The sequence below is a fragment of the Oncorhynchus nerka genome, linkage group LG9a (assembly GCF_034236695.1).
Source record: "Oncorhynchus nerka isolate Pitt River linkage group LG9a, Oner_Uvic_2.0, whole genome shotgun sequence".
NCBI lineage: Eukaryota > Metazoa > Chordata > Actinopteri > Salmoniformes > Salmonidae > Oncorhynchus > Oncorhynchus nerka.
The window spans coordinates 3,853,317-3,876,322 of NC_088404.1; the positions used below are offsets into that span (position 1 = coordinate 3,853,317).

The following is a 23,006-nucleotide window of genomic DNA, read 5'->3' on the forward strand; positions in this document are numbered from 1 at the left end:
ATAATAATGAAGGTTAAATATATAGACGTTGTCCAACGAACCATGAAGGAGTCCCAACAAAAGGACGCCATTACTATTTCTCTCTATTGGCGTCTTTTTGTCTGCACTAACTCCGCCTTAAAGCACATAAAGGCTTCATATTTCATAAAGGTCATGTTAACGGACTTATATTATCTTATATAACTAAACGTATAAGATCTCATAAGCCTGTGTTAACCTCAGACCTTATTTTCGGCGTTTATCCCCAAACCTGATTTTTTTGTGTGTGGAATTTTCATTGTTGGACATAAAAAAAAACAAGTAAATCAGCTCTAAGTGATTTTAATTTAAGACATCTGTTCCCATGTATTCCCACGCACAATAGAGAGACACGATGTGGTCGTAGACAAACATAAGCAAGGTTTCAAATGTTTTAGTTAAACATATCTCTTTATAGGCTTCTTGCAGTCAATTTGTAGTCTACAAATTATGTTCCGGGCCCTTGACCATCAACTCAATAAAATAAATCCTTCCCCAGCTGAATCGAGTTGATGATCCCTACACTATAGTAAACTGTAGGCTATATCTAAAAAGTGTTTTGATGTAATTCATATAACAGCTAATATTATTAAAGTCTTAAGCATGTTTAGAGATTAAGGCTCAGGAAAATATCTTTATCACAGTTGAAGAAAACAAAATCTCCTTTTTACAAGCCATGCAACAAAAATGGGGGAAAATGCATCTTTGTTTTTTGTTTGAGGTCTGCTAAGATAAAGACCCAACACTTAGGTGGGTTGAAATACTAGGTATGTATGGTCAAAATAATTGCAATACACAATATCTTCTTTCATTTTCCAATGAGTCCATGCTGCATGATGTTTTAATGAAAAATATCACTCACGAAAAAGTAAAATGTTCTCATACCAAATGTATATTTTATTGCAGCTTTAAGTATCAGTATAAAAAGACATTTGATCCATCTCTACAAACATACAGTACATTTACTGAGATGTGAATGACAAATCAAGTCACACTAAATACATGGTTTAAGCACAATAGATGAAATCCTTCTTAAAACACAAAATAATTTCCAGTGCATGAATAAACCAGAAATAACAATGAGCCCCAAATGGCAGTCTATTGTGCGTTACTTTGGGCTATGGGCCCTGCGATAGGCTAGCGTCCTTTCCAGGGGGTGTTGTACATCAAGCTGCCTCACGCTACAGAAACAGGAGACAGGCTCCTGCCCTATGGGACATTCTGGTTCAGACAAGGCTACTTACTTTATAAAGGGAATAGGATGCCATTTGGGACTCACATAATGACATATAGGTTCAGGGCCTTCAGGAAGTATTCACACCCCTTGACCTTTCCCACATTTTGTTGTGTTACACCCTGGATTTAAAATGAAATAAATTGAGATTTTGTGTCACTGATCTACACACAATCCTCCGTAATGTCAAAGTGGAATTATGTTACCAGGGAGGTTTTCCAATGGTTCGCAAAGAAGGGCACCTATTGGCAGATGGGTAAAAAAAGAAGAAGCAGACACTGAATATCCCTTTGAGCAGGGTGAAGTTATTAATTACACTTTGGATGGTGTATCAATACACCCAGTCACTACAGAGATACAGGCGTCCTTCCTAACTCAGTTGCCGGAGAGGAAGGAAACCGCTCAGGGATATCACCATGAGGCCAATGGTGACTTTAAAACAGTTACAGAGTTTAATGGCTGTGATAGGAGAAAACTGAGGATGGATCAACAACTTTGTAGTTACTCCACAATACTAACATAAATGACAGAATGAAAAGAAGGAAACCTGTACAGAATAAACATTTTCCAAAACATGCATCCTGTTGGCAAACAAGGCAATAAAGCAATACTGCAAAAAAAAATGTGGCACAGAAATTATGTTCGGTGCAAATCCAACACGACACTGAGTACCACTCTTCATATTTTCAAGCATGGTGGTGGCTGCATCATGTTATAGATATGCTTGTCATCGGCAAGGACTAGGGAGTTTTTCAGGATAAAAATAAACGTAATAGAGCTAAGCCCCCGGCAAAATCCTAGAGGAAAACTTGGTTCAGTCTGCAAATATACACTGGAGTTGCTTACCAAGAGCACATTGAAATGTTACTGAGTGGCCTAGTTACAGTTTTGACTTACTTGAAAATCTATGGCAAGACTTGAAAATGGCAGTCTAGCAATGATTAACGACGAAATTGACAACGCATGAAGAATTTTTGGAAGTATAATGGAAAAATATTGTACAATCCAGACGTGTAAAGCTTTACCAATTTACCCAGAAAGACTCATTGCTGCCAAAGGTGATTGTAACGTGTTGACTCAGGATGTTGAATACTTATCTAGTCAAGATACAGTAGTGTTTTAATTTTCCATAAATGTATTTGAGTATTTTGTATAGATCGTTTACAACAACAAAAAAGGCATTTTAATCCATTTTAATCCATTTTAATCCCACTTTGTAACACAACAAAATGTGGTAAAAGTCAGGGGGGTGTGAATACTTTCTGAAGGTACTGTACTGTATAATTAGAAGGTACTGTAGATAGAAGGTACTGTGGATAGAAGGCACTGTACTGTAGATAGAAGGTACTGTACTGTAGATAGAAGGTACTGTCGATAGAAGGTACTGTGGATAGAAGGTACTGTGCTGTAGATAGAAGGTACTGTGGATAGAAGGTACTGTACTGTAGATAGAAGGTACTGTACTGTAGATAGAAGGTACTGTGGATAGAAGGCACTGTACTGTAATTAGAAGGTACTGTACTGTAAAAATAGAAAGTACTGTAGATAGAAGGTACTGTACTGTAGATAGAAGGTACTGTGGATAGAAGGCACTGTGGATAGAAGGCACTGTACTGTAATTAGAAGGTACTGTAGATAGAAGGTACTGTGGATAGAAGGTACTGTAGATAGAAGGTACAGTAGATAGAAGGTAAGGTATATAGAAGGTAAGGTACTGTAGATAGAAGGTACTGTAGATAGAAGGTACAGTAGTTGGAAGGTATTGTAGATAGAAGGTACTGTAGATAGAAGGTAAAGTACTGTAGATAGAAGGTACAGTAGTTGGAAGGTACTGTAGATAGAAGGTACAGTAGATAGAAGGTACAGTAGTTGGAAGGTACTGTAGATAGAAGGTACTGTGGATAGAAGGCACTGTGGATAGAAGGCACTGTACTGTAATTAGAAGGTACTGTAGATAGAAGGTACTGTAGATAGAAGGTACTGTAGATAGAAGGTACTGTACTGTAATTAGAAGGTACTGTAGATAGATTGTACTGTACAGTAGATAGAAGGTGCTGTCCTGTAGAAAGGTACAGTAGATAGAAGGTACTGTGGATAGAAGGTACTGTACTGTAGATAGAAGGTACTGTAGATAGAAGGCACTGTACTGTAGAAAGGTACAGTATATAGAAGATACTGTACTGTAGATAGACGGCACTGTACTGTAGATAGAAGGTACTGTAGAAAGGTACAGTAGATAGAAGGTACTGTAGATAGAAGGTAAGGTACTGTAGATAGAAGGTACAGTAGTTGGAAGGTACTGTATATAGAAGGTACAGTAGATAGAAGGTAAGGTACTGTAGATAGAAGGTACTGTAGATAGAAGGTACTGTAGATAGAAGGTACTGTAGATAGAAAATACAGTAGATAGAAGGTAAGGCACTGTAGATAGAAGGTACTGTAGATGGAAGGTACTGTAGATGGAAGGTACTGTGGGTAGAAGGTACTGTGGGTAGAAGGTACTGTAGATGGAAGGTACTGTGGGTAGAAGGTACTGTGGGTAGAAGGTACTGTGGGTAGAAGGTACTGTAGATGGAAGGTACTGTAGATGGAAGGTACTGTGGGTAGAAGGTACTGTAGATGGAAGGTACTGTGGGTAGAAGGTACTGTAGATGGAAGGTACTGTAGATGGAAGGTACTGTAGATGGAAGGTACAGTAGATAGAAGGCACTGTGGATAGAAGGTACTGTAGATGGAAGGTACTGTAGATGGAAGGTACTGTAGATGGAAGGTACAGTAGATAGAAGGCACTGTGGGTAGAAGGTACTGTAGATGGAAGGTACAGTAGATAGAAGGTACTGTAGATGGAAGGTACTGTGGGTAGAAGGCACTGTGGGTAGAAGGTACTGTAGATAGAAGGTACTGTACTGTAAAAAGGTACTGTAGATAGAAGGTACTGTAGATGGAAGGTACTGTAGATGGAAGGTACTGTAGATGGAAGGTACAGGAGATAGAAGGCACTGTGGGTAGAAGGCGATGGGGTTTGACAGGGATGGTCCTCACATGGGCCAGCAGGATAAGGCACCATCCACTTTACAGATCATTCCAGACTCCCGTGGGAAAGTCACTGGTTTTCCTGAGGAAACAAACAAACATAATGACCTTTATTTATTATATCAAATATATTTATATTAACCAGGTGTCATAACCTGCCATAAATTAACGCAATATAAACTCAGCAAAAAAATAAACGTTCTCTCATTGTCAACTTCGTTTATTTTCAGCAAACTTAACGTGTAAATATTTGTATGAACATAACAAGATTCAACAACTGAGACATAAACTGAACAAGTTGCACAGACATGTGACTAACAGAAATTGAATAATGTGTCCCTGAACAAAGGGGGGGTCAAAATCAAAAGTAACAGTCATTATCTTGTGTGGCCACCAGCTGCATTAAGTACTGCAGTGCATCTCCTCCTCATGGACTGCACCAGATTTGCCAGTTCTTGCTGTGAGATGTTACCCCACTCTTCCACCAAGGCACCTGCAAGTTCCCAGACATTTTTGGGGGGAATGGCCCTAGCCCTCAACCTCCAATCCAACAGGTCCCAGACGTGCTCAATGGGATTGAGATCCGGGCTCTTCGCTGGCCATGGCAGAACACTGACATTCCTGTCTTGCAGGAATTCACGCACAGAACGAGCAGTATGGCTGGCGGCATTGTCATGCTGGAGGGTCATGTCAGGATGAGCCTGCAGGAAGGTTGCCACATGAGGGAGGAGGATGTCTTCCCTGTAACGCACAGCGTTGAGATTGCCTGCAATGACAACAAGCTCAGTCCGATGATGCTGTGTCGTGGAAGATTCAGAATTTGTTGGTAACATTTGTAAGATGTTTTATATTCATCATATGTGTGTAAGTTACTTCTCATCAGAATGGTATGTTTGTATAATACTGTGGCGGGGTTGCAGTTATCTGTTCTATGTCAAGACTAAGTTGCTTGGACCGCAGAGAGGGGAGAGGTCAAAGTGTCATCATGTGTAAACATATCTTTCACTCCCTACCTTTTTCTAGTGGGGAAAGGAGGGTGGCAGTGTCTGGAATCATTCTCATGCTCCCTTTTATCTTAACCTATAGCCTCACTCTCCTCTCCGTGAGCTTGTCCAGGATTGGTTGTATTTAGAATTGGTTGTATCTAAATGACAATTTGATATATGCCTGTTGATATGGAGGGTTGGTTTATGGTTCTGGGGTTTGAGTAAGGAGACAAAGCTGACCGATTTATTATGTCTATGCTGTCTGACTATGTGTGTTCTTTGCTATTAAAGGATCTCAGTTGCAATGCAGGGGGGGCTCTCAGAGAATTCACTGAGAGACACTGAATTACCTGAGAGTCACAGGATTGTGATAGAGCTCATATAATTAAAGATGGACTTTGATAACTAACTCTGACTTGTGTGAGTGGTTTGCTACCATGATTTGGTAAATAGAGGAAATTTCCACGACAGCTGTGACACACCTCCCCAGTCCATGACGGACCCTCCACCTCCAAATCGATCCCGCTCCAGACTACAGGCCTCGGTGTAACGCTCATTCCTTCGACGACAAACGCGAATCTGACCATCGCCCCTGGTGAGACAAAACCTTGACTCGTCAGTGAAGAGCACTTTTTGCCAGTCCTGTCTGGTCCAGCGACGGTGGGTTTGTCCCCATAGGCGACGTTGTTGCCGGTGATGTCTGGTGAGGACCTGCCTTACACAGGCCTACAAGCCCTCAGTCCCGCCTCTCTCAGCCTATTGCGGACAGTCTGAACACTGATGGAGGGATTGTGCGTTCCTGGTGTAACTCAGGCAGTTGTTGTTGCCATCCTGTACCTGTCCCGCAGGTGTGATGTTCGGATGTACCGATCCTGTGCAGGTGTTGTTACACGTGGTCTGCCACTGCGAGGACGATCAGCCGTCTGTCCCGTCTCTCTGTAGCGCTGTCTTAGGCGTCTCACAGTACGGACATTGCAATTTAATGCCCTGGCCACATCTGCAGTCCTCATGCCTACTTGCAGCATGCCTAAGGCACGTTCACGCAGATGAGCAGGGACCCTGGGCATCTTTCTTTTGGTGTTTTTCAGAGTCAGTAGAAAGGCCTCTTTAGTGTCCTAAATTTTCATAACTGTGACCTTAATTGCCTACCGTCTGTAAGCTGTTAGTGTCTTAACGACCGTTCCACAGGTGCATGTTCATTAATTGTTTATGGTTCATTGAACAAGCATGGGAAACGGTGTTTAAACTCTTTACAATGAAGATCTGTGAAGTTATTTGGACTTTTACAAATTATCTTTGAAAGACATTGTCCTGAAAAAGGGACGTTTCTTTTTATGTGTTTTTTGAGAGCTTCCGGGTTGGAGCGAGCAGTCGCATCCGCACTTCGGTCTGCACTTCGGTCCGCAGGTAGTATAACTTTTCATTACATTTCATTACATTTCATTATAGTACAACAGTTTGATTTGTCTAATCTTAGCAATTTCTTCTTAGCTAGCTACATAGCCGTCTTTGTATCAAAGATAATTGCGTAATTATCGTATTTCGTCGTCCTAACGTAGTCTTCACTGCTATCTGCCCAGCAGCTAGCCAGCTAGCTAAAGCCCACCGTCTACATAGCTAGCTACATAGCCGTCTCTGTATCAAAGATAATTGTGTAGATAATTGTGTAGTCTAGAGCGATTTTCTAGGTTACCTAGCCAGCTATTGTCGTTCTTTTAACGCAACGTAACGTAATCAACACTGCTAGCTAGCCAGCTAGCCCCTGAATCAACAACGCAGCCACTGCCAGCTAGCCTACAAAGTCAACAACGCAGCCACTGCCAGCTAGCCTACTTCAGCAGTACTGTATCATTTTTAATCATTTTAGTCAATAAGAATAGCAGCACTGTAGAAACTATTACCCTCAACTGAACGACTTGATTAGTGTAGTGTTAGCTAGCTACATAGTTGTCTTTGCTGTCTTCGTATCCAAGATAATTGTGTAGTTTAGAGTGTGTAGTTTTTAGAGTGATTATCTTAATTTACCGAGGTTAGCTAGCCAGCTATTTGTCGTCCTTAACGTAGGAGACACTGCTAGTTAGCCAACAGCTAGCCAACGTCTACCGATTAGAACTCAACAACCCGGTCGCATTCCGCCTCGCTCCACAGGTAGTATCACATTTTCATTTCATTTCATTACAGTACAACGGTTTGATTTGTTTGATCGTAGCTAGCTACATAGCTAGCTACATAGGCGTCTCTGTATCAAAGATAATTGTGTAGTCTAGAGCGATTTTCTAGGTTACCTAGCCAGCTATTGTCGTTCTTTTAATGCAACGTAACGTAATCAACACTGCTAGCTAGCCCCCAAATCAACAACGCAGCCACTGCCAGCTAGCCTACAAAGTCAACAACGCAGCCACTGCCAGCTAGCCTACTTCAGCAGTACTGTATCATTTTTAATCATTTTAGTCAATAAGATTCTTGCTACGTAAGCTCAACTTTCTGAACATTCGAGACGTGTAGTCCACTTGTCATTCCAATCTCCTTTGCATTAGCGTAGCCTCTTCTGTAGCCTGTCAACTATGTGTCTGTCTATCCCTGTTCTCTCCTCTCTGCACAGACCATACAAACGCTCCACACCGCGTGGCCGCGGCCACCCTAATCTGGTGGTCCCAGCGCGCACGACCCACGTGGAGTTCCAGGTCTCCGGTAGCCTCTGGAACTGCCGATCTGCGGCCAACAAGGCAGAGTTCATCTCAGCCTATGCCTCCCACCAGTCCCTCGACTTCTTGGCACTGACGGAAACATGGATCACCACAGATAACACTGCTACTCCTACTGCTCTCTCTTCGTCCGCCCACGTGTTCTCGCACACCCCGAGAGCTTCTGGTCAGCGGGGTGGTGGCACCGGGATCCTCATCTCTCCCAAGTGGTCATTCTCTCTTTCTCCCCTCTATCGCCTCCTTTGAATTCCATGCTGTCACAGTTACCAGCCCTTTCAAGCTTAACATCCTTATCATTTATCGCCCTCCAGGTTCCCTCGGAGAGTTCATCAATGAGCTTGATGCCTTGATAAGCTCCTTTCCTGAGGACGGCTCACCTCTCACAGTTCTGGGCGACTTTAACCTCCCCACGTCTACCTTTGACTCATTCCTCTCTGCCTCCTTCTTTCCACTCCTCTCCTCTTTTGACCTCTCCCTCTCACCTTCCCCCCCACTCACAAGGCAGGCAATACGCTCGACCTCATCTTTACTAGATGCTGTTCTTCCACTAACCTCATTGCAACTCCCCTCCAAGTCTCCGACCACTACCTTGTATCCTTTTCCCTCTCGCTCTCATCCAACACTTCCCACACTGCCCCTACTCGGATGGTATCGCGCCGTCCCAACCTTCGCTCTCTCTCCCCCGCTACTCTCTCCTCTTCCATCCTATCATCTCTTCCCTCTGCTCAAACCTTCTCCAACCTATCTCCTGATTCTGCCTCCTCAACCCTCCTCTCCTCCCTTTCTGCATCCTTTGACTCTCTATGTCCCCTATCCTCCAGGCCGGCTCGGTCCTCCCCTCCCGCTCCGTGGCTCGACGACTCATTGCGAGCTCACAGAACAGGGCTCCGGGCAGCCGAGCGGAAATGGAGGAAAACTCGCCTCCCTGCGGACCTGGCATCCTTTCACTCCCTCCTCTCTACATTTTCCTCTTCTGTCGCTGCTGCTAAAGCCACTTTCTACCACTCTAAATTCCAAGCATCTGCCTCTAACCCTAGGAAGCTCTTTGCCACCTTCTCCTCCCTCCTGAATCCTCCTCCCCCTCCCCCTCCTCCCCTCTCTGCAGATGACTTCGTCAACCATTTTGAAAAGAAGGTCCGATCCTCGTTTGCTAAGTCAAACGACACCGCTGGTTCTGCTCACACTGCCCTACCCTGTGCTCTGACCTCTTTCTCCCCTCTCTCTCCAGATGAAATCTCGCGTCTTGTGACGGCCGGCCGCCCAACAACCTGCCCGCTTGACCCTATCCCCTCCTCTCTTCTCCAGACCATTTCCGGAGACCTTCTCCCTTACCTCACCTCGCTCATCAACTCATCCCTGACCGCTGGCTACGTCCCTTCCGTCTTCAAGAGAGCGAGAGTTGCACCCCTTCTGAAAAAACCTACACTCGATCCCTCCGATGTCAACAACTACAGACCAGTATCCCTTCTTTCTTTTCTCTCCAAAACCCTTGAACGTGCCGTCCTTGGCCAGCTCTCCCGCTATCTCTCTCAGAATGACCTTCTTGATCCAAATCAGTCAGGTTTCAAGACTAGTCATTCAACTGAGACTGCTCTTCTCTGTATCACGGAGGCGCTCCGCACTGCTAAAGCTAACTCTCTCTCCTCTGCTCTCATCCTTCTAGACCTATCGGCTGCCTTCGATACTGTGAACCATCAGATCCTCCTCTCCACCCTCTCTGAGTTGGGCATCTCTCCGGCGCGGCCCACGCTTGAATTGCGTCCTACCTGACAGGTCGCTCCTACCAGGTGGCGTGGCGAGAATCCGTCTCCTCACCACGTGCTCTCACCACTGGTGTCCCCCAGGGCTCTGTTCTAGGCCCTCTCCTATTCTCGCTATACACCAAGTCACTTGGCTCTGTCATAACCTCACATGGTCTCTCCTATCATTGCTATGCAGACGACACACAATTAATCTTCTCCTTTCCCCCTTCTGATGACCAGGTGGCGAATCGCATCTCTGCATGTCTGGCAGACATATCAGTGTGGATGACGGATCACCACCTCAAGCTGAACCTCGGCAAGACGGAGCTGCTCTTCCTCCCGGGGAAGGACTGCCCGTTCCATGATCTCGCCATCACGGTTGACAACTCCACTGTGTCCTCCTCCCAGAGCGCTAAGAACCTTGGCGTGATCCTGGACAACACCCTGTCGTTCTCAACTAACATCAAGGCGGTGGCCCGTTCCTGTAGGTTCATGCTCTACAACATCCGCAGAGTACGACCCTGCCTCACACAGGAAGCGGCGCAGGTCCTAATCCAGGCACTTGTCATCTCCCGTCTGGATTACTGCAACTCGCTGTTGGCTGGGCTCCCTGCCTGTGCCATTAAACCCCTACAACTCATCCAGAACGCCGCAGCCCGTCTGGTGTTTAACCTTCCCAAGTTCTCTCACGTCACCCCGCTCCTCCGCTCTCTCCACTGGCTTCCAGTTGAAGCTCGCATCCGCTACAAGACCATGGTGCTTGCCTACGGAGCTGTGAGGGGAACGGCACCTCAGTACCTCCAGGCTCTGATCAGGCCCTACACCCAAACAAGGGCACTGCGTTCATCCACCTCTGGCCTGCTCGCCTCCCTACCACTGAGGAAGTACAGTTCCTGCTCAGCCCAGTCAAAACTGTTCGCTGCTCTGGCCCCCCAATGGTGGAACAAACTCCCTCACGACGCCAGGACAGCGGAGTCAATCACCACCTTCCGGAGACACCTGAAACCCCACCTCTTTAAGGAATACCTAGGATAGGATAAAGTAATCCTTCTCACCCCGCCCCCCTTAAAAGATTTAGATGCACTATTGTGAAGTGGCTGCTCCACTGGATGTCATAAGGTGAATGCACCAATTTGTAAGTCGCTCTGGATAAGAGCGTCTGCTAAATGACTTAAATGTAAATGTAAATGTAAATGTTTGTCACAACAGGTCTAAATATATGTGTTATGACATATTATGACATGGTTATGACTGTTACATAACGTGTTATAACATATGACATGGTTATGACATGGTTATGACATGGTTTGGTTATGACTGTTACATAACGTGTTATAACATATGACATGGTTATGACATTATGACATGGTTATGACATGGTTATGACCGTTACATAACATGTTATAACATGGTTATGACCGTTACATAACGTGTTATAACATGGTTATGACATGGTTATGAATGTTACATAACGTGTTATAACATATGACATGGTTATGACATTATGACATGGTTATGACCGTTACATAACATGTTATAACATGGTTATGACATATGACATGGTTATGACATGGTTATGACGGTTACATAACGTGTTATAACATATGACATGGTTATGACTGTTACCGATTTTTCCTCAACCCAAAACAACGAGAAAATCTGAATGTGTGTGCCTTCATAACAATTATAACTTTACTATAATATCCAGACAGTATTTATAGCTTTACTATAATATCCACACAGTATTTAATTATAGCTTTACTATAATATCCAGACAGTATTTAATTATAACTTTACGGTAATATCCACACAGTATTTAATTATAGCTTTACTATAATATCCAGACAGTATTTATAACTTTACTATAATATCCAGACAGTATTTAATTATAACTTTACTATAATATCCACACAGTATTTATAACTTTACTATAATATCCACACAGTATTTAATTATAGCTTTACTATAATATCCAGACAGTATTTAATTATAACTTTACTATAATATCCACACAGTATTTATAACTTTACTATAATATCCACACAGTATTTATAACTTTACTATAATATCCACACAGTATTTAATTATAGCTTTACGGTAATATCCATACAGTATTTAATTATAACTTTACTATAATATCCATACAGTATTTGAAAGCTCAGTTTCAGCATTTGTGAGTTGGTAGAGAGTAAAATAAAATGGAATAGAATAAAGTTTACCTGGTATAAGAGGGATCTTGGTCCCGGAGTTCTTGAGGACCACCTGCAGAGCGCAGGGTTTGGTATTCCCAGCATGCTTTGCTCCCTCTCTCAGTATGATGTAAACTTCCTGTCCCCTCACCAGCCAGTCCATCTTGTTGCCCAGGTAACTGATCCCCCGGATACACAGCTGAGTGATGTCATCAGGGATGGAAGGGGCAAAGGCCAGACATTCCTTCTGTACTCTGAGAAGGAAAATGAAAACGAGAGAAGGGTACATACTGCAGATCCCCTCACCGAGGAGCTCATTGTTGCCTTATGTCCCAACAGTTAAAGACATTCTCTGGTATTGTGGACACTAAGAAAGTAATTTAAAAAAAAACTTTGATGGCTGATGTGTCAATGTGTAGATCATTCATTCATAATCTATGAGCATAATTTATGTCTAACCTCAATTATTCACAAATTCCCTAGTTGGAAAGCGACTGTTTTCTTGAAGCTATGCTGCACGATTTCCCCTACACTTCTCCCCACGTGGGCCAGCCCTCTAGCAATTGGAGTTCTAGCCAATGAGCTTCAGCCCCTCGCATTTGTGTGACAGCTAGCAAGAGGCCTGCCCAGCGTTATCCAATGAGGTTGTAGGGCGGGCCCACCGGCAGACAGAGAGAGACGACGTACATATATGACGTAAATGCTTTTGGCTCATGAGCGCTACTTTCAGAACTACTGTCTAAAAAGTATACAAACGTACCGGAGAATGTCTTTAAGACAGGAAGTAGGTACATACACTTGTATTCTGCAATAATAGTGTAATGTACGTCTTATGATGCCGCTATATGACAGTTTGGTTTCAAGCCAAGTGATGTGTGGTGGTGGATATAACGGACCTGAATCCAGTGTAGCCAAACAGAACAGCCTGCAGGAATCCTCCCATACCAGTGAGAAAGTTCACCGCCCCAGAACCATCAGACGATTCACTCCATACCTGAGAGACATTGATGTGACACATACTGTGTGTGAGAGTATGCGAGAGAGAGAAAGAGACAGAAACAGAGAGAGACACACAGAGAGAGAGACAGAGATACAGAGAGAGAGAGAGAGAGAGAGATACAGAGGGAGAGAGAGATACAGAGAGAGATACAGAGAGAGACAGAGAGAGAGATACAGAGAGAGAGAGATACAGAGAGAGATACAGAGAGAGATACAGAGAGAGAGAGATACAGAGAGAGAGAGATACAGAGAGAGATACAGAGAGAGATACAGAGAGAGAGATACAGAGAGAGAGATACAGAGAGAGATACAGAGAGAGATACAGAGAGAGATACAGAGAGAGACAGAGAGAGATACAGAGAGAGAGAGATACAGAGAGAGATAGATACAGAGAGAGAGAGATACAGAGAGAGAGAGATACAGAGAGAGAGATACAGAGAGAGAGACAGAGAGAGATACAGAGAGAGATACAGAGAGAGAGACAGAGAGAGATACAGAGAGAGATACAGAGAGAGATACAGAGAGAGATACAGAGAGAGAGAGATACAGAGAGAGACAGAGAGAGAGATACAGAGAGAGAGATACAGAGAGAGATACAGAGAGAGATACAGAGAGAGAGACAGAGAGAGAGAGACAGAGAGGTAGAGAGAGAGCATTTTCCCATTCTGACCTGGAATGGTCCCTGGATATTTTTGAAACACTTCTGGAGTAGATGTCCAGCCTTCTCCACCTCCCCCAGCTCCAGCCAGCCCACTGCAAACATACCCTGGCACCATACAGAGACAAACACACTTGACAAATGGGCTTCGACATCCCCAACTAGGTAAAACTGTAAAAAATGATTATATCAAATCAAATCAAATTTATTTATATAGCCCTTCGTACATCAGCTGATATCTCAAAGTGCTGTACAGAGTATATAGTATACAGTATATATTGTATATGGGATCTAACCCCAGGCTGTAGTGACGCCTTAGACCTCTGCACCACTCAGGAGGCTGGTAAAACCCTTCTACACCCCCAACTGACTGACACCCTTCTACACCCCCAACTGACTGACACCCTTCTACACCCCCAACTGACTGACACCCTTCTACACCCCCAACTGACTGACACCCCTCTACACCCCCAACTGACTGACACTCCTCTACACCCCCAACTGACTGACACCCTTCTACACCCCCAACTGAAACCCTTCTACACCCCCAACTGACTGACACCCTTCTACACCCCCAACTGACTGACAATATTCTACACCCCCAACTGAGTAACACTATTCTACACCCCCAACTGAGTAACACTATTCTACACCCCCCAACTGAGTAACACTATTCTACACCCCCCAACTGAGTAACACTCTACCAGTAAGGATTTCAGAACACACACATAACACACACATACTGCATTAATTAGCAGTAGAAAAAAAAAGCTTATGTACTGCTTACGAATTGGTTGTGTATGGGTTATGAATGGGTTATGTATGGGTAATGTATGGGTAATGTATGGGTTATGTATGGGTTATGTATGGGTTATGTATGGGTTATGTATGGGTTATGAATGGTTTATTTACTGCTTATGTATGGGTTATGTATGGGTTATGTATGGGTTATGAATGGGTTATGTATGGGTTATGTATGGGTTATGTATGGGTTATGTATGGGTTATGAATGGGTAATGTATGGGTTATGTATGGGTTATGAATGGGTAATGTATGGGTTATGTATGGGTTATGTATGGGTTATGAATGGGTAATGTATGGGTTATGTATGGGTTATGAATGGGTTATGTATGGGTTATGTATGGGTAATGTATGGGTTATGTATGGGTTATGAATGGGTTATGTATGGGTTATGTATGGGTTATGTATGGGTTATGAATGGGTTATGTATGGGTTATGTATGGGTAATGTATGGGTTATGTATGGGTTATGTATGGGTTATGTGTTATAAAGTCCCTTTTGTAGGTAGGTACCCCTTTCAACAGTACAGTTGATATATTGACCCGTTCTTGGCAGTGCATGGTAATACCAGTATGTGACCTACCCATGTCATAGCTGGACCACCAGGGTCTGTGACAGCCTCGTAGAACTCCAGGTCATTTCTCCTGACCTCAGGGGTCATAGGTAGACCCAGGGGATAGCCTAGCATCACTGTGTCAGCCTGCTTCACGAATTGTCCTGGGAGAAAAAGTCAAAATAAAAATGAAAAATCGGATACTCAAAGACACTGCATGTGGTACATGTCCTTATCACTGAAATGACGAGCTCTATCTATATGACATCATATATCTAGCTCTATCGGACATCACACCTTTAAACAGACAGCTAAGTGAACGTGGGCAGTGGGGGGGAAAACACTCGCCTTTTTTGTAGCCGTCAAATTCAGGATGATATTTCTGCTTCTGATCGAAAGGGATTTTGATCTTGTCTGCTACCTGCTGCCACTCCCGAGGAGCAGGGTACTTCAGCAGGGCAGCCAACTCCACAGCGAACTCCAGACTGGGTAAGAGATGAGAAACAAAGTACTTGATGTTATCATTTACAATGTTTTCCATAGACATAAAAAAAAATAAAAAAATTAAAAAGGGAGCTTCCGCTTTTTCCAGGCAAAAAGCCTGGATGCGGAACGACGTTGGCTTCCACATGAATAAGGTCTATGGAAAATAAAGGTGAGATTGGGAAATAGCTGATGGGGGGGGGGGTTATCCTACGAAGCATGTTTGAGGAAATAGCCACGTAATTGGGACGGCAGGTAGTCTAGCGGTTAATAGCGTTGGGCCAGTAACTGAAAGGTCGCTGGTTCGATTCCGTGAGCCGACTAAGTGAAAAGTATGTTGATGTGTCTTGATGAGCAAGGCATTTTAACCCTAATTGCTCCTGTAAGTCTCTGATCTGTTAAATGTAAACGTTACTCTGAGTTCAACTCGGGATAATATTTTAGCCAGGTACATTTTTATGGGAATGAATCTTTCAGAACTATTTTTTATTTATTTGACCTTTATTTAACCAGGCAAGTCAGTTAAGAACAAATTCTTATTTTCAATGACGGCCTAGGAACAGTGGGGTTAAGTGCCTGTTCAGGGGCAGAACGACAGATTTTGTACCTTGTCAGCTCGGGGGTTTGAACTTGGAACCATGCGGTTACTAGTCCAACGCTCTAACCACTAGGCTACCCTGCTCCGATGCAGGCGAACTAAAAGGCTAACTCCTGAATGAAGGGGTCTGAGTCACGAGTTAAGGACCAATTAAATCAGAATCGACCGATGACATATTTTTTTGAATAATAAAAAAAAAAGTGTGTAAAAAAATAAAATAATAATACAGTGATGTTAAAATATGTATCACATTTAGTTATGACAGCATTTGCTTTCCAAACTGTACGTTTTACACGTGATTATATTTTTTAAAATGTGTGAAAGGCCAATGACAGCCACATCCAACCATAGACATATTATCCATAGATGGTAGTTCCCTTTCAGGTCAAGACTGGCAGCCATAGAAATATAATCCATAGATGGTAGTTCCCTTTCAGGTCAAGACTGGCAGCCATAGAAATATAATCCATAGATGGTAGTTCCCTTTCAAGTCAAGACTGGCAGCCATAGAAATATAATCCATAGATGGTAGTTCCCTTTCAGGTCAAGACTGGCAGCCATAGAAATATAACCCATAGATGGTAGTTCCCTTTCAAGTCAAGACTGGCAGCCATAGAAATATAATCCATAGATGGTAGTTCCCTTTCAGGTCAAGACTGGCAGCCATAGAAATATAATCCATAGATGGTAGTTCCCTTTCAGGTCAAGACTGGCAGCCATAGAAATATAATCCATAGATGGTAGTTCCCTTTCAGGTCAAGACTGGCAGCCATAGAAATATAATCCATAGATGGTAGTTCCCTTTCAAGTCAAGACTGGCAGCCATAGAAATATAACCCATAGATGGTAGTTCCCTTTCAAGTCAGGACTGGCAGCCATAGAAATATAACCCATAGATGGTAGTTCCCTTTCAGGTCAAGACTGGCAGCCATAGAAATATAACCCATAGATGGTAGTTCCCTTTCAAGTCAAGACTGGCAGCCATAGAAATATAACCCATAGATGGTAGTTCCCTTTCAAGTCAGGACTGGCAGCCATAGAAATATAACCCATAGATGGTAGTTCCCTTTCAAGTCAGGACTGGCAGCCATAGAAATATAACCCATAGATGGTAGTTCCCTTTCAAGTCAGGACTGGCAGCCATAGAAATATAACCCATAGATGGTAGTTCCCTTTCAAGTCAGGACTGGCAGCCATAGAAATATAACCCATAGATGGATGGAAATATAACCCATAGATGGTAGTTCCCTTTCAGGTCAAGACTGGCAGCCATAGAAATATAACCCATAGATGGTAGTTCCCTTTCAAGTCAGGACTGGCAGCCATAGAAATATAACCCATAGATGGTAGTTCCCTTTCAAGTCAGGACTGGCAGCCATAGAAATATAACCCATAGATGGTAGTTCCCATTCAAGTCAGGACTGGCAGCCATAGAAATATAACCCATAGATGGTAGTTCCCTTTCAAGTCAGGACTGGCAGCCATAGAAATATAACCCATAGATGGTAGTTCCCTTTCAGGTCAAGACTGGCAGCCATAGAAATATAATCCATAGATGGTAGTTCCCTTTCAGGTCAAGACTGGCAGCCATAGAAATATAATCCATAGATGGTAGTTCCCTTTCAGGTCAAGACTGGCAGCCATAGAAATATAATCCATAGATGGTAGTTCCCTTTCAGGTCAAGACTGGCAGCCATAGAAATATAATCCATAGATGGTAGTTCCCTTTCAAGTCAAGACTGGCAGCCATAGAAATATAACCCATAGATGGTAGTTCCCTTTCAAGTCAGGACTGGCAGCCATAGAAATATAACCCATAGATGGTAGTTCCCTTTCAAGTCAGGACTGGCAGCCATAGAAATATAACCCATAGATGGTAGTTCCCTTTCAAGTCAGGACTGGCAGCCATAGAAATATAACCCATAGATGGTAGTTCCCTTTCAAGTCAGGACTGGCAGCCATAGAAATATAACCCATAGATGGTAGTTCCCTTTCAAGTCAGGACTGGCAGCCATAGAAATATAACCCATAGATGGTAGTTCCCTTTCAAGTCAGGACTGGCAGCCATAGAAATATAACCCATAGATGGCAGTTCCCTTTCAGGTCAAGACTGGCAGCCATAGAAATATAACCCATAGATGGTAGTTCCCTTTCAAGTCAGGACTGGCAGCCATAGAAATATAACCCATAGATGGTAGTTCCCTTTCAAGTCAGGACTGGCAGCCATAGAAATATAACCCATAGATGGTAGTTCCCATTCAAGTCAGGACTGGCAGCCATAGAAATATAACCCATAGATGGTAGTTCCCTTTCAAGTCAGGACTGGCAGCCATAGAAATATAACCCATAGATGGTAGTTCCCTTTCAAGTCAGGACTGGCAGCCATAGAAATATAACCCATAGATGGTAGTTCCCTTTCAAGTCAGGACTGGCAGCCATAGAAATATAACCCATAGATGGCAGTTCCCTTTCAGGTCAAGACTGGCAGCCACTGTTAGTGTTTAACAGTCTAATTCTCAGGTTCAGAGGTTCTAAAACTCTTCTATGGATTGTATGTCTATGGCCACAACAAGCTGTTCCACAGATAGAAGGGGAGAAAGGAGGAGGGGGTGGGGGGCTTGGGCATTGATAAGCTTGGGGGTGGCTTGGACATTGATAAGCTTGGGGGCTTGGACATTGATAAGCTTGGGGGCTTGGGCATTGATAAGCTTGGGGGCTTGGGCATTGATAAGCTTGGGGGCTTGGGCATTGATAAGCTTGGGGGGCTTGGGCATTGATAAGCTTGGGGGGCTTGGACATTGATAAGCTTGGGGGCTTGGACATTGATAAGCTTGGGGGGGCTTGGGCATTGATAAGCTTGACTAAGCTTGATAAGCCTGACTAGTCTCCCAGTCCCTGCCTCTGAAAAACATCCCCACAGCATGATGCTGCCACCACCATGCTTCAAGTAGGGATGGTGCCAGGTTTCCTCCAGATGCTTGGCTTTCAGGCCAAGGAGTTCAATCTTGGTTTCATCAGACCAGAGAATCTTGTTTCTCATGGTCAGTCCTTTAGGTGCCTTTTGGCAAACTCCAAGCGGGCTGTCATGTGTCTTTTACTGAGGAGTGGTTTCCGTCTGGCCACTCTACCATAAAGGCCTGCTTGGTGGAGTGCTGCAGAGATGGTTGTCCTTCTGGAAGGTTCTCCCATCTCCACAGAGGAACTCTGGAGCTCTGTCAGAGTGACCATCGGCCCTTCTCCCCCGATTGCTCAGTTTGGCCGGACGGCCAGCTCTAGGAAGAGTCTTGGTGGTTCCAAACTTCTTCCATTTAAGAATGATGGAGGCCACTGTGTTCTTGAGGACCTTCAATGCTGCAGACATGTTTTGGGTGCCCTTCCCCAGATCTGTGCCTCGACACAATCCTGTCTCTGAACTCTACGGACAATTCTTCAACCTCATGGCTTGGTTCATGCTCTGACATGCACTGTGGACTGTAGGACCTTATATAGACAGGTGTGTGCCTTTCCAAATCATGTCCAATTGACCACAGGTGGACTCCAATCAAGTTGTAGAAACACCTCAAAGATGATCAATAGAAACAGGATGCACCTGAGCTCAATTTCAAGTCTCATAGCAAAGGGTCTGAACACTTATGTAAATAAACTATTACTGTTTTTTTTTTTTTTTTTTTAACCAAATTTGCAAAAATGTCTAAAAACCTGTTTTTTCGCTTTGTCATTATGGTTTATTGTGTTAAGATTGATGAGGAACTTGTTTTAATTCATCTATTTTTAGAATAAGGCTGTAACGTAACAAATTGGGGAATTAGGTCAGGTGGTCTGAATACTTTCTGAATGCCCTGTAGCTTCGTATGACACCCCTCTGGTACCTGAACTTGGCCACAGTGTTTGTGTACACGGAGTTGTTGACGTTGTAGTAATACTCATCGGGGGGCATGACACCTGGCAGAAAACAAGACAGAGATACTTTGGTAAATTGTCTTGCATACTCGTGTTTACTCAAGCAACAGGGTTGCTACGACCAATAAGCTAAATAGCTTACCTAGTGTGCTTGACAACGAAATCAGTTGCAATACATTTGTCATTTAACAGACGCTCTTATCCAGAGTGGATTCATTTTAAGATGGCCCCCCCGGGGTGAGATAACTACAGGTGAGATAACTACAGGTGAGATAACTACAGGTGAGATAACTACAGGTGAGATAACTACAGGTGAGACAACTGAATAGCACAGTAAGTACATTTGAACCTCAAACTAGCTATCGTTAAAGTTAGTACTAGCAATAAGCTGACATCCGCTGCCATGACGATTTCTAAACAACATGTTTACGGAGTGTCCCTTTTACCTAAGATGTGGTAGTTCTGTTCTTCAGCGCTCCAGGTTACCCTGGAAACCCAGTAATCAGCCACGCCCCAAATCACTTCGCTGCCACGCCCCTCTGTGAACATAGACATGTCCTAGAAGAGAGACAGGTTGCAGGTCTTTAAAGTGTAGGCAAGCAGCTTATACCTTTGTCGATCGTTCAGATCAGAAAATAACTAATGAGAAGCGCTAGGGAGCCGGCTGTGAATGTAGACGACTGGCCTAGATGTGACCATACCCGTGTGAGGTAGTGTTGGGGTCAGGTGTTACCCGTGTGAGGTAGTGTTGGGGTCAGGTGTTACCTGTGTGAGGTAGTGTTGGGGTCAGGTGTTACCCGTGTGAGGTAGTGTTGGGGTCAGGTGTTACCTGTGTGAGGTAGTGTTGGGGTTAGGTGTTACCCCTGTGAGGTAGTGTTGGGGTCAGGTGTTACCCGTGTGAGGTAGTGTTGGGGTCAGGTGTTACCCGTGTGAGGTAAGAGGTAGTGTTGGGGTCAGGTGTTACCTGTGTGAGGTAGAGGTAGTGTTGGGGTCAGGTGTTACCCGTGTGAGGTAGTGTTGGGGTCAGGTGTTACCTGTGTGAGGTAGTGTTGGGGTCAGGTGTTACCTGTGTGAGGTAGTGTTGGGGTCAGGTGTTACCTGTGTGAGGTAGAGGTAGTGTTGGGGTCAGGTGTTACCCGTGTGAGGTAGTGTTGGGGTCAGGTGTTACCTGTGTGAGGTAGTGTTGGGGTCAGGTGTTACCTGTGTGAGGTAGTGTTGGGGTCAGGTGTTACCTGTGTGAGGTAGAGGTAGTGTTGGGGTCAGGTGTTACCTGTGTGAGGTAGTGCTGGGGTCTGGTGTTACCTGTGTGAGGTAGTGTTGGGGTCAGGTGTTACCTGTGTGAGGTAGTGTTGGGGTCAGGTGTTACCTGTGTGAGGTAGAGGTAGTGTCGGGGTCAGGTGTTACCTGTGTGAGGTAGAGGTAGTGTCGGGGTCAGGTGTTACCTGTGTGAGGTAGTGTCGGGGTTAGGTGTTACCTGTGTGAGGTAGAGGTAGTGTTGGGGTCAGGTGTTACCTGTGTGAGGTAGAGGTAGTGTTGGGGTCAGGTGTTACGTGTGTGAGGTAGTGTTGGGGTCAGGTGTTACCTGTGTGAGGTAGAGGTAGTGTTGGGGTCAGGTGTTACGTATGTGAGGTAGAGGTAGTGTTGGGGTCAGGTGTTACTTGTGTGAGGTAGAGGTAGTGTTGGGGCCACGTGTTACCTGTGTGAGGTAGAGGTAGTGTTGGGGTCAGGTGTTACCTGTGTGAGGTAGAGGTAGTGTTGGGGTCAGGTGTTACCTGTGTGAGGTAGTGTTGGGGTCAGGTGTTACCCGTGTGAGGTAGAGGTAGTGTTGGGGTCAGGTGTTACCTGTGTGAGGTAGAGGTAGTGTTGGGGTCAGGTGTTACTTGTGTGAGGTAGTGTTGGGGTCAGGTGTTACCTGTGTGAGGTAGAGGTAGTGTTGGGGTCAGGTGTTACGTATGTGAGGTAGAGGTAGTGTTGGGGTCAGGTGTTACCTGTGTGAGGTAGAGGTAGTGTTGGGGCCAGGTGTTACCTGTGTGAGGTAGAGGTAGTGTTGGGGTCAGGTGTTACCTGTGTGAGGTAGAGGTAGTGTTGGGGTCAGGTGTTACCTGGTGTTACCTGTGTGAGGTAGAGGTAGTGTTGGGGTCAGGTGTTACCTGTGTGAGGTAGAGGTAGTGTTGGGGTCAGGTGTTACCTGTGTGAGGTAGTGCTGGGGTCAGTTGTTACCTGTGTGAGGTAGAGGTAGTGTTGGGGTCAAGTGTTACCTGTGTGAGGTAGAGGTAGTGCTGGGGTCAGGTGTTACCTGTGTGAGGTAGAGGTAGTGCTGGGGTCAGGTGTTAGCAGTGTGAGGTAGAGGTAGTGTTGGGGTCAGGTGTTACCTGTGTGAGGTAGTGTTGGGGTCAGGTGTTACCTGTGTGAGGTAGAGGTAGTGTTGGAGTCAGGTGTTACCTGTGTGAGGTAGAGGTAGTGTTGGGGTCAGGTGTTACCTGTGTGAGGTAGAGGTAGTGTTGGGGTCAGGTGTTACCTGTGTGAGGTAGAGGTAGTGTTGGGGTCAGGTGTTACCTGTGTGAGGTAGAGGTAGTGTTGGGGTCAGGTGTTACCTGTGTGAGGTAGAGGTAGTGTTGGGGTCAGGTGTTACCTGTGTGAGGTAGAGGTAGTGTTGGGGTCAGGTGTTACCTGTGTGAGGTAGAGGTAGTGCTGGGGTCAGGTGTTACCTGTGTGAGGTAGAGGTAGTGCTGGGGTCAGGTGTTACCTGTGTGAGGTAGTGTTGGGGTCAGGTGTTACCTGTGTGAGGTAGAGGTAGTGTTGGGGTTAGGTGTTACCTGTGTGAGGTAGAGGTAGTGTTGGGGTCAGGTGTTACCTGTGTGAGGTAGAGGTAGTGTTGGGGTCAGGTGTTACCTGTGTGAGGTAGAGGTAGTGCTAGGGTCAGGTGTTACCTGTGTGAGGTAGAGGTAGTGTTGGGGTCAGGTGTTACCTGTGTGAGGTAGAGGTAGTGTTGGGGTCAGGTGTTACCTGTGTGAGGTAGAGGTAGTGTTGGGGCCAGGTGTTACCTGTGTGAGGTAGAGGTAGTGTTGGGGTCACGTGTTACCTGTGTGAGGTAGAGGTACCTGTGT

The 23,006-nt window shown here is 44.7% G+C and overlaps 1 protein-coding gene across 5 annotated transcripts in view; it reads right to left on the bottom strand.

Annotated features, from left to right (window-relative positions):
- Positions 1–887: 887 nt before the first annotated feature.
- pgghg (protein-glucosylgalactosylhydroxylysine glucosidase) overlaps positions 888–23,006 on the bottom strand; it is a 71,055-nt gene continuing 48,936 nt past the window's right edge. For 4 of the 5 annotated variants that reach the window (XM_065022213.1, XM_065022212.1, XM_065022210.1 and 1 more), the window contains exons 8-15: positions 20,346–20,457; positions 19,869–19,941; positions 15,267–15,403; positions 14,949–15,082; positions 13,577–13,672; positions 12,804–12,901; positions 11,938–12,161; positions 4,202–4,367 (exon numbers count right to left, since the gene is read on the bottom strand). In XM_065022213.1, the coding sequence (XP_064878285.1) occupies positions 4,291–4,367; positions 11,938–12,161; positions 12,804–12,901; positions 13,577–13,672; positions 14,949–15,082; positions 15,267–15,403; positions 19,869–19,941; positions 20,346–20,457 (951 nt within the window). In that variant the 3' untranslated portion in view covers positions 4,202–4,290. Of the gene's footprint in view, positions 2,597–2,686; positions 4,368–11,937; positions 12,162–12,803; positions 12,902–13,576; positions 13,673–14,948; positions 15,083–15,266; positions 15,404–19,868; positions 19,942–20,345; positions 20,458–23,006 lie in introns of those variants that run through there. The other variant, XM_065022214.1, reaches the window with a different exon arrangement.